Source organism: Sorex araneus, chromosome 1 (assembly GCF_027595985.1).
Source record: "Sorex araneus isolate mSorAra2 chromosome 1, mSorAra2.pri, whole genome shotgun sequence".
In the NCBI taxonomy this organism is placed as follows: Eukaryota; Metazoa; Chordata; class Mammalia; order Eulipotyphla; family Soricidae; genus Sorex; species Sorex araneus.
In genome coordinates this window covers 432,886,753-432,902,214 of record NC_073302.1, presented here as the reverse complement: position 1 = coordinate 432,902,214, position 15,462 = coordinate 432,886,753, and the positions used below count along the sequence as shown (strand labels likewise).

General features: G+C 47.6%; 1 protein-coding gene across 1 annotated transcript in view; it reads right to left on the bottom strand.

Moving 5' to 3' along the window:
• Positions 1-268: 268 nt before the first annotated feature.
• The window catches only part of BPGM (bisphosphoglycerate mutase), a 33,539-nt gene continuing 18,345 nt past the window's right edge, over positions 269-15,462 (bottom strand). Inside the window, exon 3 of the mRNA XM_004608248.2 lies at positions 269-1,193. Within this exon, the coding sequence (XP_004608305.1) occupies positions 1,015-1,193 (179 nt within the window). The 3' untranslated portion in view covers positions 269-1,014. The remainder of the gene's footprint in view (positions 1,194-15,462) is intronic.

Below are 15,462 nucleotides of genomic sequence, written 5' to 3'. Positions count from 1 at the left end.
CCATGACTACTCGATGTTATCTGATCTTTTTGTCCTTGGTGGATGCATAAGGATAATGAGTCCAATGAACATTTTTTTTTGGTCATGTGAGCAAAATTTTATGCACGTATTTTACTTTCCTCTTGAGCCCAACCTTCAAATTGTAGAGAACTAGGAGTGTCCATATATGAAATAAAATCTACTCTTTGAGTGTTACGAGATGTGAACTGGAGGCCAACTCAGAGGCCGTTACCTAGTATTACCAATAAATGGTGACACTTTCAAGTGATAGCATTTGCAGTCACAGAACTTTATTTTTAAACCAATTTTAAGTACTGAAAGGTTAAAGTTCAAAACACAAACAAAAAGAGAATACAAACAGTTACAGTTCTCTCTACCCTGTCAGAGTGGAATCCTCCCCAACTGTGTTAAATAAAGAAACCTGCCCATCGCTGATTGCCCTGGAAGAAAACGTCTGTGACTTCCTCCATTGAATGGGTCTCTGGCGGTTAACTATCAAAGTGGCCCCTTTTCCTAGAGAAAAAGACTGATAATAAATACTTCAGTATAGTGTGTTACCTAACACCCCTTACTACCATCCCGGAAAGTCTCAGTACGTAGAGAAGGGAACCCGCTCATGGCAGTAAGCAGTACCTGTCTGAGGTGACTCCGGGACCTGATACTTCACTGGTCACTCCTCCATCCTGGAAACCCATGACAACAAGTACTGGCTACTAGTTTAGTGACTAATTCAAAGAGACTAGCAGGAGAGCTAACTCGCAAGGCTTATGGCACAGGCCCTCGGGTACCCAAATGCCTTTATCTGGGGCAACATAAAGTTCCTTACCTACCTATGAAAATTCCACCCCCAGAGCCTAGTTTCAGGAAAACCTGGATAAACAGGGGTGCAGAGCGGGGAGGTTGGGATTGGGGGCTGGGGAGGGTGGGGAAGGGGGGAGAACATGATCAGCACCCATCACACATCGAAGCTGCTCCTTCTGCAGTTCTTCCCTGCCAGCAGTGCTGGACACAGATTTATTTTTTGGCTTGTCTCACTTTTCCTTGATCTTCTACTTTCTTAATGGCTGCTTGGATGGCCTCTTGGTCACCCAGGAACTGGTGAGGCCCAACGGCGTGCAGGTTCTCATCCAGTTCCAAGAGAATGGGGACCCCAGTGGGAAGGGTGATGTTGATAATGTCTTCATCAGAGATACCTGCGAGTTAGGAGAGAGACGGACAAGGTATTAGAGGCAGCACCCACGGGAGGTTTTGTTTTCGTGTTGAACTGCACCTTCACTGGGGTCTCAAATTCACTGCATATGTTCAGAGCCGGGCCGGAGCGATAGCACAGCAGGTAGGATGTTTGCTTTGCATGCAGTCGACCCAGGTTTGATTCCTCTGTCCCTCTTGGAGAGCCCGGCAAGCTACTGAGAGTATCCCGCCCGCACGGCAGAGCCTGGCAAGCTACCCGTGGTGTATTAGATATGCCAAAAACAGTAACAAGTCTCACAATGGAAACATTACTGGTGCCCGCTCGAACAAATGGGATGAACAATGGGATGACAGTGCTACAGTGACAGTGCTACAGTTCGGAGCCATGCCAGGTGCTCCGCGGGATTCCAGCTCTCCTTACTGAAAGGTAAGGCTTCCCAGAAGTTAAAAAGAACAACTAAACAAAAGCTTGGACAGAGAATCACATCCCATCAAAGCTCGGGGCAAACAAAATACCTTTGGAGGAGACAATCTGCCCCTGGCTGTTCCCTATCTAAACCTTGAGGGATGGAAACTATCTTCCCCATGCCAAGGTTGTCCGCATCACTTAATTTTGAAAAATCTGAACGTGAACCAGGCAGATCCTCTGGGTTTGCTGTTGTTCTCCTTCCTCTTCTCCTACTTTTCTAGGTCATCCTCGGGCTGGCTCAAGTTTATCGTGCGACCCATCTAGTTCCACTAATTAGAATGTGGTTGGTTTCCCAAGGCTGCATGAGCTTGGGATGCCCCTGCCAAGATCCAGTCAAGAACAGCGGACCGGAACGCTCAGGAAGCATGGTGCCCTGGAATTTAGGAAAGGGATCCCACAGAAAGACTTGTACACAGGCTTCTTTCTCCCGTTTTTCCCTTAGCAGCCCACCTTCTGGGAGAGGAAGGTGCCCATCGAGGCCAGGCGACATTCTTCTCTTTTTAAAATACGGATGGACTACAGGCAGCTCAGCTTGGCTCACCTGAGCTGAGGCTGCTGGTGAAAGGAGTTGTGGTAGCCACCAGGAGCGACAGTTTCTTTTCATGGCTCCTGCGAACGACCCTCAGCTATAACAGGGACCGAGCCCATCTTCCCCGCCACGGGCTCCTCGAAGCACTGAACATGTATTAACTTCTTTAGTCATCACGGTAATCCTACAAGAATGCGAGCTATCATTTGTCCACCGAACAAGTTCCGGCACAGAGGATGTAAGTCAACAGCTCAAGATCACGCAGATAGTAAAACTGGCTGAGCTTGGACTCAAATCCCCGGCGTTTAGTTAAAAACTACTGCGCAAGGTGATGCTCAGGTTACTCCAAGTCGACCATGAGAGGAGAAAAGGGAGGTGGAAAGAGACTGAGTGACGGGAGCTAAAAGGCCATTCGGATGATGGCGAGGATGAGCTTGGGGTTGGGAGCGCACCTTTGTCACGGGCGTCTACATTCTAACCATAGGTGTCTGTGCTACAGTCATAGAAAGGAACGAGGTGGGGCCAGGTCGCAGGACAGTCCGGGGTGTCGACTTGACTGGGATTCGATGATGGCAGAGCAGATTATAGGTGGTTAACTAACAATGCGCCTTTTCATCGTAATCCCAATTCCTGGGAGGGTGCTTTATGAAAATGCCACATCTCGGTCCAGAAATGCTACTCAGGACTCTTATGCATACACTGTGCAGCCTCTAGTTGCTGTGAAACAACAGAAGGAATATGAGCGTGGAAATCAGTGCGTCTCCCACTTCTACTCACTGCCTGTGCCTTCTTCGCCAATCTTGATTCTGTACATTAATTATGGGATTTTAGACTAGTAACCTCTCTGAGCCTTCATCTCTGCTATCCAAAAAGAAAAAGAAAGAAAGAAAGAAAGAAAGAAAGAAAGAAAGAAAGAAAGAAAGAAAGAAAGAAAGAAAGAAAGAAAGAAAGAAAGAAAGAAAGAAAGAAGGAAGGAAGGAAGGAAGGAAGGAAGGAAGGAAGGAAGGAAACCAAACCAGGACATCCACCCTCCCACTATTAGAAAAAAGGGTAGGTAGGAGATTACAAATCTAGCACAATCAATCAATCAATCCATCAATCTAACACAATAACAAAGAAGAACCCAGGAAGAGCTTTCTACCAGGCTCTTCTTTCTCTACTAAGAATTCTCTCCTAGGTCAGAGAGTTCACGAGCAGACTCCTGAGACACTGCACGTCCTCATGCCCACGCCCTGAGCCTCCACAAGATTACCACCCTGCACGCAAGTTGGCACAAAAGGCCGCCTTTGGACCAGGCAGTTGGGCTGGAAGCCGACTGCCTGGATCCTGAGAACCATCTGGCTCTGTCCTTCAGGTCAGCTGTCGGCTGGAGGCACTGCTGTGGCCAGAGGCATCGTTTGGAATAAACCACGAAGGGGAGCCGACCAAGAGGCTCTGGAACCCCCAGGAAGCTCTGGCGGTCCCTGCTGTGACCTGAGCCAGGAGGTGACCTCTCTCACACTGTTTCCAATAGTTAGCCCACAATGGGCAAACCTAAGATAGAAGAGCTTAGATTAAAAAAAAATTAGACATACAGCATAAAATGTAAATTAAAATGTAAGAATTAAAACCTTAATTTAGACAGATTTCTGCACCAGAAACACCACCAATGAAGAAAAGTAGGGAAACCCTTGCAGATAAAATTTAAAGCATTTGTGCAAAGGATATTATCAAGAAAGTAGGGAATGGGGTTGGAGTGATAGCTCAGTGGGTAGGGCGTTTGCCTTGCATGCGGTCGACCCAGGTTCAACTTCCAGCATCCCATATGGTCCCCTGAGCATTGCCAGGAGTAATTCCTGAGTGCAGAGCCAGGAGTAACCCCTGTGCATCGCCAGGTGTGACCCCCGCCCAAAGAAAGGCAAAAAAAAGTAGGGGGTAAAAAGAAAATGAAAAGACCACCCAAAGACAGAGAAAAATATTGAAAATCATATATGGGACTTGGACTAAGAATATATAGAAAACACTGAACTTCAATAACAGAGATCATTGGAACTGACATTTCTCCAAGGAAGATCATCAAATGGCCAACAAGCATGCAAGGAGGGCTCAGCATCGCCAGCCATCACTGTCACTGCCACTGTCATCCCGTTGCTCATCGATTTGTTTGAGTGGGCATCAGTAACATCTCTCAATGTGAGACTTACTGTTACTGTTTTTGGCATATCCAATACGCATGGGTAGCTTGCCAGGCTCTGCCATGCAGGCCAGATACTCTCGGTAGCTTGCCGGGCTCTCCGAGAGGGGCGGAGGAATCAAACTTGGGCCGGCCGCGTGAAAGGCGAACGCTCCAGCCCCACCAGCCATCAGAGAACGCAAATCAAATCCACAATAAGATACAACTTCAACTGGCCTCCACCTCAGGATAGCTACCATCAAAAAGCCAGGTTGTAAACAGGCGTTGCTGAGAACGGGGGAAACCTACCCCCTAATACATTGTGAAGTCAGGAATATAAAATTCGTTGGCTCTTAGGAAAACATGGAGGTGAGTCCTCAAACAGTTCAACATAGCGTGATCATGTGACCAGCCAGTTGATGCCTAGCTATATAATCTAGAGAAACCAAAACATATCAGCCCACAAACACCTGGACCTAGCAATGTAAATCATAACAGCCAAAAATTGGAAACCACCTACAAGGCCATCGACAGATGAAAGGATAAACGGAGAGCCTTGTGGCCACATTCTGGAATACTATTTGGCAATAAACAGGAGCTAACTGCTAACATATGCAAAAGATGATGAGATCTGGACAACATTATGCTAAATCAAAGGAGCCAGCCAGATGGACCATAAAAATATGACTCCATATTCAAGTAAATATGACTCCATATGTATAAAATGGCCCTAACAGGCAAAGCTCTAGTGATAGACACAGGCTGGGCACTTTGGGGGGCAATGGGAGGTGGCAGCTAAGGGGTTCGTTTCTTCTGAGGTAAAGGAAATGTCCCAAAAGGACTGTGGTCCCACCTGTGAATGTACTAGAGGCCACGGAGCTGTGCTCTTTAGCTGGATACACTGTATGGTTTGTGGGTTCGATCTCCATGCAATGGAAAACGCTGAGCAGATTCAGAGATGTGAAATAAAAACAGCTCATGCAGGAGACGAGCTGAGACAGTCAAGTTGGACCTGTTTGTTGCTTTTATGCCTGAATCTCAGGACCAGGACACGGTTGGCGTCTGGTCATGGCTACTGCCACCAGAGCATGAGGAGAGTGTGTCTGTGGGCGTGCTCTGTCTGGTCAAGGTACCAGCACACGGTACTGTGTTCCAGAACTGATGTGCCGGACCCCACCCCTCACCCCAAAATAACTGCCGCACTGGGAAGAGACGATGAGGGGCTGGGGGGAGGGGTTAGTGATTACGCTCTGATCTCAGAGGAGTCCAGGGGCCCTGCAAGGGGCTGACACAAACACAGGACTCACACATTGGGCCCCAGCCTTGGATCTAGCCACACCTAAGCGGCCCTCTCTCTAATAGCGCCACTCTCTAGTTCATGCCTTTGGCTCCGATAATAATCCATTTTTATGTGGGACTCAAGTCAGAGTCAACTAACCAAAGGCCACTCTAATATTTCACCTACAGAGGATCGGGGACTCCACACCAGAGATGTTTCCAATAAATAAATGAAAGTCAACATTCCACCTTAATGACGACTCCAGCGACTTAACCAGCAGACTAATTACATACAAATATTTAAAATACTTGGACTGGCTACTAATCAGTCAATGAGACTTAAGTGACTGAAATTTTAAGAGAGCAAATTAGGGAAAAGAACCACCGCAGGGGAGCCATTACTCACTGGTGACTGTCGGTACAAGCTACATTTTTCATCCTAAAATACTTGAGCCAGCAGAGCTCTTCAGGCTCAAATAATACATCAGCACCGGATTAAACCAAGCACTGTCAAGAAGTTATAGATTACCATTCACTCACTGGGCCATCATATGAAAGCTAGGACAAGTATCCAGATAGTGCATCTCCCGCCTAATAAAATGGCTTAGAGGCTTTATACCATGGCCCAAGAATATTCTCCAGGGAAACATCAGAGAATTCTCATCCTGTGTCCACCCCTGCCTCCTGACTCCATCGCTTCCTCTCTGGAGCAAGCACCTCATGAACTCCTAACCATAGTCCTTATTTTATGTTATTTGGGGAGTGAGGGGGTGGAGTCACGACCGACAGTGCTCAGGGACTATTCCTGGCTCTGTGCTCAGGAGTCACCCTGGTGGTACTTAAGGGACCCATATGCAGGATGCCAGGGATCAAACCAGGATCAGGAGGATGCAAAGCCAGTGTCTTTTACCCTGAACTCACTTTCTCTGGCCCCAATAATTGTTATTCTCAAATCTCCACGAAGGACCATTGCGGACTTGACTACAGTCAATTTAAAACACTGGCCTAATTCAAACAGGAAAGAATGAAAAGTTTAGAAACGAGTCAAAGAGGTAACTTGACCAAAATGAGGAGAAACTTTAGGTACTTCATGTTCTGCATACAGGACTAACTTCAGGAAGACATATCCACACTTCTAGACTCCTTGCCCACGTGACTATAACTGAAACCGGAATCACTTACTCAACTCACTGACCACATACTCCAGTGCGCAAACCCTGCCCTCTACTAGAGGTAGTCCTGCACATGCTCGCTTCTCCAGGATTAGAAATGCCTTGAGACTAGAGACCATTTTCCTCTAATCCCCGCATCACCCATGCTACAAGAACAGTGTGGCCCACAGCAAGAATTGAGCAAACTGTTCAACTATAAGGAACACTATTATGCATTGACTAATGTCACTATCACTGCATCCCATTGCTCATCGATTTGCTCGAGTGGGCACCAGTCACATCTCCATTGTGAGACTTGTTGTTACTGTTTTTGGCATATCGAATATTACACCACGGGTATCTTGGCAGGCTCTGCTATGCGGGTGGGATACTCTCGGTAGCTTGCTGAGCTCTCCGAGAGGGATGGAGGAATCGAACCTGGGTCGGCTGCCCGCTGTGCTATCAGTATCTGTATTGCAAACCATAATGCCCAAAAGGAGAGGGAGTGAGAGGGAGAGAGAGAGGGAAAGTGCCTGAAAGGGATGAGGGGGGAGCAGGGAGGGAAACTGGGGACATTGGGGAAGGGACAAAGGAGGGTACTAGAACATTATATGCATGATATGACTGAAACCCAATCACAAACAACTTTGTAACTGTATCTCCCTGTGATTCAATGAATATAGTTTTTAAACTATCACTATTTCAAGTTAGAATGCTATACATGTATACCACATAAAGGTTTGACGTTATTTTGGTATTTGGGTTTTTTCCTTTATTTTATATTATGAATAACTACCTCCAATTATATAAGGCAGGGAAAAGACTCCATTCTATATTGAGTTTTGTACCTAAACTAACGTACAATTTTGCAAAATGCAGGTTTCGCCCGACTGTGAGGACAGAAAGCCTAACCGTTCCTCGGACACAAGCAAGCATCTGCCTCCGGGAAGAGCGGCTTGAGTTTGCTGCTTCTGAAAATATCACACTAAAATGCCAAAGGTGAGCGCTTGCTGGTCCCCGGCCCCGCTGCTGGACCCGTGACCTTTCCCCGAGTCTCTCCTTTCATCTCGGCGTGTCTCTGCCCCGTGTGATCAAGCCCGCCTCCCAGGAGCCGCCTGCACGCCCCTCTTGTTCCCCACCCAAAACTGCTCTCCCTCGGCCTGAGCGCGAGCCCAGACTAAACAATCCACTTCCGCTGGCAAGATGCAGGCTCCGAGGGATGCTTCAGGCCCTACCTGCCGCCGGGCCAGCGGGAAACAAACAGGAAGTGAGCATGCCAGCCACCAAGAGAGCAATGCACGCCCGTCTGGAACACGGCAGGGCAGGATGCTGTTCCACACCAAGTCTGGGTGCTGCCATGTGCTTGGTGGGGCTGTGGGGGTAGCACGCCTGAGCCCGGGAGGGGCAAGGCGTTGGGGGCGTGGGGAGGGTGGGGGGGGGAAGAGGGAGCTGTTTCATCTTGGGCTAACCTCGCTCCCGCTGCTAAAAAAAAAAACTGAGGAAAGCAATCCCTTAGCAAGCATTTTCTTTCACTGGTATCCACCTGTCTGTTTCTCATCTACCCTCTTTGGAAACCTCTTCAGAATTACTATCAAGAGAAAAGCCAAGTAACCCAGGCTCAGAGATGTGATGGAGGTAAAGACTCTTGCCTTGCAGGCGACTGGTGACTGACCTGAGTTCCAGCTCCAGCACCGCAGAGGGTGTCTGACCCCTACACACACACACACACACACACACACACACACACACACACAGAGCAATATCCAAATTAGACACAGGAGTGTGAGTAATATCCAAATTAGACACAGGAGTGTGGGTGTCTGACCCCTACATACACACACACACACACACACACACACACACAGAGCAATATCCAAATTAGACACAGGAGTGTGGGTGTCTGACCCCTACACACACACACACACACACACACACACACACACAAAGCAATATCCAAATTACACACAGGAGTGTGGATGTCTGACACCTACACACACACACACACACACACACACAAAGCAATATCCAAATTAGACACAGGAGTGTGGATGTCTGACACCTACACACACACACACACACAGAGCCATATCCAAATTAGACACAGGAGTGTGGGTGTCTGACCCCTACACACACACACACACACACACACACACAGAGCCATATCCAAATTAGACACAGGAGTGTGGGTAATATCCAAATTAGACACAGGAGTGTGGGTGTCTGACCCCTACATACACACACACACACACACACACACAGAGCCATATCCAAATTAGACACAGGAGTGTGGGTAATATCCAAATTAGACACAGGAGTGTGGGTGTCTGACCCCTACACACACACACACACACACACACACACACACACACACACACACAGAGCAATATCCAAATTAGACGAGGGCCAGAAGCCCAGCGAGATGCAGCTGCTCGGCTCGGGGGTAGGTGCGATTCCGCTCGCAGAGCAAACCTGGCTGTGAAGGGGGACACTTGTCTCTCACGGCGCCTCTCTCCTGCACGGATGCCCGGAGGCCCCGGCTAGCCTGCATGTACAGAGCAGTGTGAGGAGGTGGGGGAGGACAGAGCAGGTCACAGGACTCGTGGAAAATGAGCAGAGGCAGCTCTGGGGTGGGGAAAAAAATGGCAGGAGAGGGTCTTCCCAGGTCTGCAGGGCAGAAAGCCCGGCCCGGTAGCGCCACCAGAACGGGGGCTTCACACGCGCGAGGCAAGCTCTCTGCTGCTAGAGCCTTAGCCTGGCCCAACCCAGGTCATCCCTCGTTAGACCCCAGAGCTTACAGGGCTGGGCTAAACGAGCCCTCTGACACCAAGTGGTCCTCCAAGGACCTCGGGGCATGGCCCTGGTGGTACCCAGAGCTACTCCGGGTAGTGATGGAGTGGCTGCAGGGCCCAAGTACCGGTGAGGAGGCCCCTTCCAAAATAAACAAGCAAACATTGTTTTGTGGTGTTTTTTGGTTTTTTGAAGACAAAAATGGAAGGGCATGTGTTCATGCTGCCCACCTGGTAATGGGCAGTATGAGGGATGCTCTTTCAAAGAGTCCAGATGCTCACTGGAGTGACCCCCACAGCTCCTGCAGGCTTGAGCAAGCACCGCCACGCTCTCAGTTCCTCTTCCCAGGAACAGGGTGGCAGGGCTGGGCGCCAACTTTTATGCAAGTTTGCCAAGTGACAAACCACTCTGGTCTGTCATTCAGTGAAGTGAGCGCCAGGTCCGTATAAGGGCGATGGTCATGTTTTTGGTTTTTGTGGGTTTTTTTTGCTTTTTTGGGTCACACCCGGTGATGCTCAGGGGTTACTCCTGGCTCTGCACTCAGAAATTACTCCTGGCACTGCTGGGGGACCATATAGGATGCTGGGAATCGAACCCGGGTTGGCCGAGTGAAAGGCAAACGCCCTCCCCGCTGTGCTATCGCTCCAGCCCCAAGGGTGATGGTCATGGATTGAAAGTGGGCCGCTGGCTCCTGGAATCTTCACATGGCTTTGTGCTCGGTTACGTCTGTGTCTAAAATTCCTCCTCGTAGAAGCACAAGGATTAGGGACATCCTCATGGCCTTGTTTTCACTTGCCTTTTTAAAGACCTTTTCTCTAAAACAAATTATCAAAGGCTTCTTTTCCAGCAGGTCTGACTTTGGGGGGGGAGGGAAACTCCAAACAATAATAGTGATTTTTTTGTTGAAATATTGAATGTAATCAAAGTAAAGAGAAAGTAAAGTGAAATTTATCAGCTACACAGGCGGGGTGGGGGGCTGGGGGGTGGGAGGGTGGGGAGGTTTACTGTGGTTCTTGGTCGTGGAACATGTGCACTGGTGAAGGGAGGGGTGTTCGAGCATTGTATGACTGAGACTTAAGCCTGAAAGCCTTGTAACTTTCCACATGGTGATTCAATTAAAAAAAAAAAAAAAGACCTTTTCTCTAAATACAGTTGCATTCTGGAGTAATAGGGATTAGGATTCACAATACAGGGGTGGAACAAAGGGGAAAGGCACTTCCCTTGCACAAACCTGCAGTCATTTGCACCCTGGGCACCCCATAAGGTCCCCAGGGCTTGCCCGGAATTATGGCTGAGCACAGAGCCAGGAGAAAGCCCTGAGCACTGCTGGGTGTGGACCCAAAACAACAAAACAGAACAAGACCGAAAACAAAACAAAACAAAAAAGCATAACTAATTTGATAGTGCCCAAACCTAGCCTAGTCTCTTTCAGCACATCATTCCTTCTCTCTGTTCAGCCTGCGAGTCACACACTGTTCACGCACTTAACAATCTTAACAACAGCACCACCAGGGGGTACTCTAAGCCCAAAAGGAAGCGCGCTGTTCAACCCAAGTGGGGAGGCAAGAACACAAAGGGCTTTATGTCTTCCTACATCCCCAGGTATGGGCTGGAGCCAAGCGGCATGTTCCGGCTTTTCTTCCAATTATTTCCCCTGAACATCCACGATCCTCCCTGGTTACGACCCGATCATTTCTGTCTCCCACTGACACCGTCTCTCCCCTTCTCTTCTCCAGCCCCAGCCCATGTCCACTTCCGCCAACCTCCTCCCTCAGCCTCATCTTCCTGCCAGTTACCTCGCCCAGCAATGTGAACGCTGCTGTTTTAAATCAGTCACCCCTCCAAATAAAAACGTTTTTCTGTACAGCGGGTTCACAGTGAGGGGGACTGCAAACGTAACTGAGTTCTCTAGATGCAACTGTTTACAAGAGACTTTCAGGGTACCCCGAAGCCATAGTACAGCCGGCGGGGTCTTTGCCTTGCATGCAGCTGACCTGAGTTCAACCCCTGGCATCCCATATGGTCCCCCGAGCACCGCCAGGAGTAATTCCTGAGTGCAGAGCCAGGACTAACCCCTGGGCATTGCCGGTGTGACCCAAAAAAACAAACAAAAAGAAGAAAAGTTAAATGAAGCTTGAGGGGAAATGCCGGCTAATTCCTCAGTGATGCCTGCAAATCCATTTCTGGCCCAGAGGCAGGTCATGTTTTAATTTTTCCCTTCCTGTAACCCACCTGTACTCTGCTTTCCATCCCTTACATATATTTGCCCCAAACTATTCTTTTTAACAATGTCACATCCTCTCAGTTTTCAATCCCACTGATGAAATTATGTTAAAGACATAATTCACCTGCCATACACTTCGTTCACATGAAGTGCATGATTCAGTGGCTTTCAGTAACTGCAGAGCTGGTCCACTAGCACAACTGTACAAGTTTCTCCACCCCAAGAAGAACACGGAGACCCAAGAGTGGTCCCTCTTCACCCCTCTCCTCCTCTACCCCAGTGTGTCTCCAGAGATTTGCCTCTTTCACCAAACTGCGATCCTACCATATGGATCCTTTCAACTGCCCTCCTCTGTGTGACAGTTATTTCACGGGCCATTCAAATTGTAGCAAGAATAAGTTTTTGAGTCCTTATTGCCGAATACTATTCTACTGAAAAAACTGCACACATTTCATTGATCCAGTCACTCAATAGTGGGCATTTGGGTGCATCCAGGTAGCCTCCATGTTTGGGCAATTATGAGTAGTTCTGCTCTGAAGTCTGTGTACTAAAACTGTGAAGACACGTGGCTTCATTTCTTTTAGGCATTCTTATGAGTTGAAGTGTGTCCAATGCCCTATCACCCATCCCAAACACACACAGGTATGCTGAAGTCTAACATGTTGAAGTTATCCTAATGTCCAGAAACTTAGAATGAGCCTTTGTAAATTCAGTCTTAATAGTGGTAATCGAGTTAAAATGAGGGCACTGGGATGGGCTACAATGCAGCAACAGCAGTGTCTGATTAAAAAAAAGCAAAATTAGAAAAAGACGAAAGAGAAGGTCAGGTAAAAATGGAGGCCAATAATATGAGAAATTCCAGGCAAATACCAGAAGCTCACTGAAGGGAGAGAGGGTTCTCCTAAGGCTCCCAGAAGGCCTAGCCCCATCCACACCTTGATGCAGGACTTGTAATCCCTAAAACTGTGAGAAAGGTTACAAGAGCTGTTTAAAGTCTGCTAGCTTTCCACACTTTATTACAGTAGCACTAAATCATTATAGAGGCAGTTACCTAGGCAATTGCTAGATCATGTGGTAACACTAGGTTTAACCCATTCAGGAACTGCCGGATTATTTTCCAAAGTAGCTATGCAATGAGCTCAGTTTCCCATCAATTATTAAAGGTTTCAAAACCCCCCTCAAATACAAAAAGTCAGTTTTCCTATGTGTAAATGATTCACTAGTCCATTAATATGCGTAGTTCTCCCTCCATTCCCTCCTTGGCGATCATTTTCTCTACCATCACTTGCTAAACCTTCCTACTTTCTTAAAAAAAAAAAAAAACACAACCACTAATGATTAAATCAGCAATGCACTGAGAAGAGGAAGGCCTGAGAAGGAGTGTGATTGGGCCTTTGGAATAATTTTAAAGGGCTCTAAATTTAAAGATAATTGCAGTGAGAATGAGAGTAAATGGAACTCAACACGAGGATTTTTTTTTCTTTTTTGGAAGAGGGGGCACAGCCACCAGTGCTCAGGGATTACTCTGGCAGGGCTAGGGGGACCATGTGTGGTGCTGGGGGTCGAACATGGGTTGATCGTGTGCAAGGCAAGTAAGTACTCTATTCACTGTACCATTGCTCCGGCCCCAAGATGAAATTTTTTTAAGATTTTCCTGGCTAAGAATAAGAAGTAAAGAGAACCCACTATGTTGTCCAGCAGTGATGTTTATCCATCACTGGCTCAAATAAATATCTAACTTCTGAACCAGGGAAAATCAATTCTTTATATAGCAGAATAAACAAGACATAGGCACATCCACATGGATCGAGTGTCACATCCACCATATACAGGTTTTACTAGCCAATCAAGTGTGAGGATCTCAGATCTCTGCACAACTAACGGATGTCAGCTAGAAGAGTAATGATTTGGCTCTTTCTTGGCCATACTATAAAAATTAATGGTTGGGGAGACGCATGTGTGTGTGGGGGGAAGACATGCTAAAAGTTTTCATGACAATCTCATTTTTGGAACCTATTTTAAAGAACTCTCCCTTATTTTACAAACAATGCCTGACTCCATTTTTCACAGCCTCACACTGAAAACTAAAGCCGAGTGGAAAAAGAAGGTCGGAGGAATGCAGATCAAAGTCAGCCAACTCTCTGCTGTGAGCAAAGATGGGAAACCAGTACCCAGAGCAGGTCCCTTATAAAGCACAACCACTGAAGATCATTTAGCAAAGAGAGAGGACAACAAGAAATCCCTTGACCTGTCCCAATGCCATCACTGGGGCCCCCAACTGGTAAGCTTGAATCCACAAAGGAGCTCATGTAGCTCATCTTAAAGAGAGAGACCACAGTACAGTATGTTTGAGAACACAGCTAGAATACAAGGGGAAGCTGTTCAAATGAAATTGAGGTTACAGGTCACCTCTCAAGACATCCTTTTACTTTCTTTCCCCCTTAATTTTCTCCCGATGACTGAGCCTGGTCCAGAAAGGCCTGGAAAAGCACAGTTCAGCGGACCCGCCTTGAAAACACAGCAACAACTGCTGTAGGAAGCTGGGGAAATGTGAGCACAGTTAGCGATTACTAACTTTGCCTAACTTGAATAACATCATTTCTACAGGGGAATGGAGGGATAGCACAGCGGGCAGGGCGTTTGCCGTACACGCGGCCGACCCAGGTTCGATTCCCAGCATCCCATAGGGCCCCCTGAGCACCGCCAGGGGTAATTCCTGAGTGCAGAGCCAGGAATGACCCTGTATGACCCTGTGCATCATCAGGTGTGACCCAAAAAGCAAAAAAAAAAAAAAAATCATTTCTACAGAAAAAAAATTCCGTTCTGCCTTGCCTCCTTTCATCATGCTACCAGCAGGGTCATTGACTGTTGAAATGAGCTGAGGCCCTCACAACGGAGAGCTCCAACAGCAACACCTGAACACCTGACAGTGTTTTAGAAATTGCAAATTTGGGAGGGGGGGCGTAAATTAGATGGGGAGTGCATGCTTTGCACCTAGCTCCAATCCCTGACCCCTAGTACAACAAAGAAAGACAGGAAGGAAAGCAGAATTCTCAGATGCTCAGAATTCCGCTCTAGGCTTACTGATTTAGTAAGCTGAGGATGGAGGCAGCAACCTACGGACCAGGTGATTCTGGTACTTGCTAAAGGCTGAGTGAGCATCACCGCTTCACACAGTGTGAGTGTAAAAGTTGGAGGATATGTGATCCACAGAGCAAAAGGACGCTTAAAAGGCTGCCGTGACCAAGGGGAATAAGGAGCATAGGCCAAAAAAAAAATTAATTAATTAATTTTTTTAAAAAAAGCAAAAAAAAAAAATGATCCCTGAGTACACAGCCAGGAGTAATCCCTGAGCATCGGTGGAGGATGTGGCCCCCAAACAGAAAGAAAAAATAAATAAATAAGGAGCATAGGCCAACGGTATCCTATCAGCAGAGACACTTGGGCTAGGCCCAACTGTAACACTCAGCAACCTCAATTACACAATAGCATAAAGAAGGTACCTTCCAGGGGCCGGAGAGATAGCACAGTGGGTAGACACTTGTGCTGCGCCCAGCCAACCTGGGTTCTATCCCTGGCACCCCATATGCACCCCCCCTACCCTCATGCACTGCCAGAAGTGACTCCTGAGGACAGGGCCAGGAGTTATCCCTGCGTATTGTTGGGTGTAGCCCCCAGACA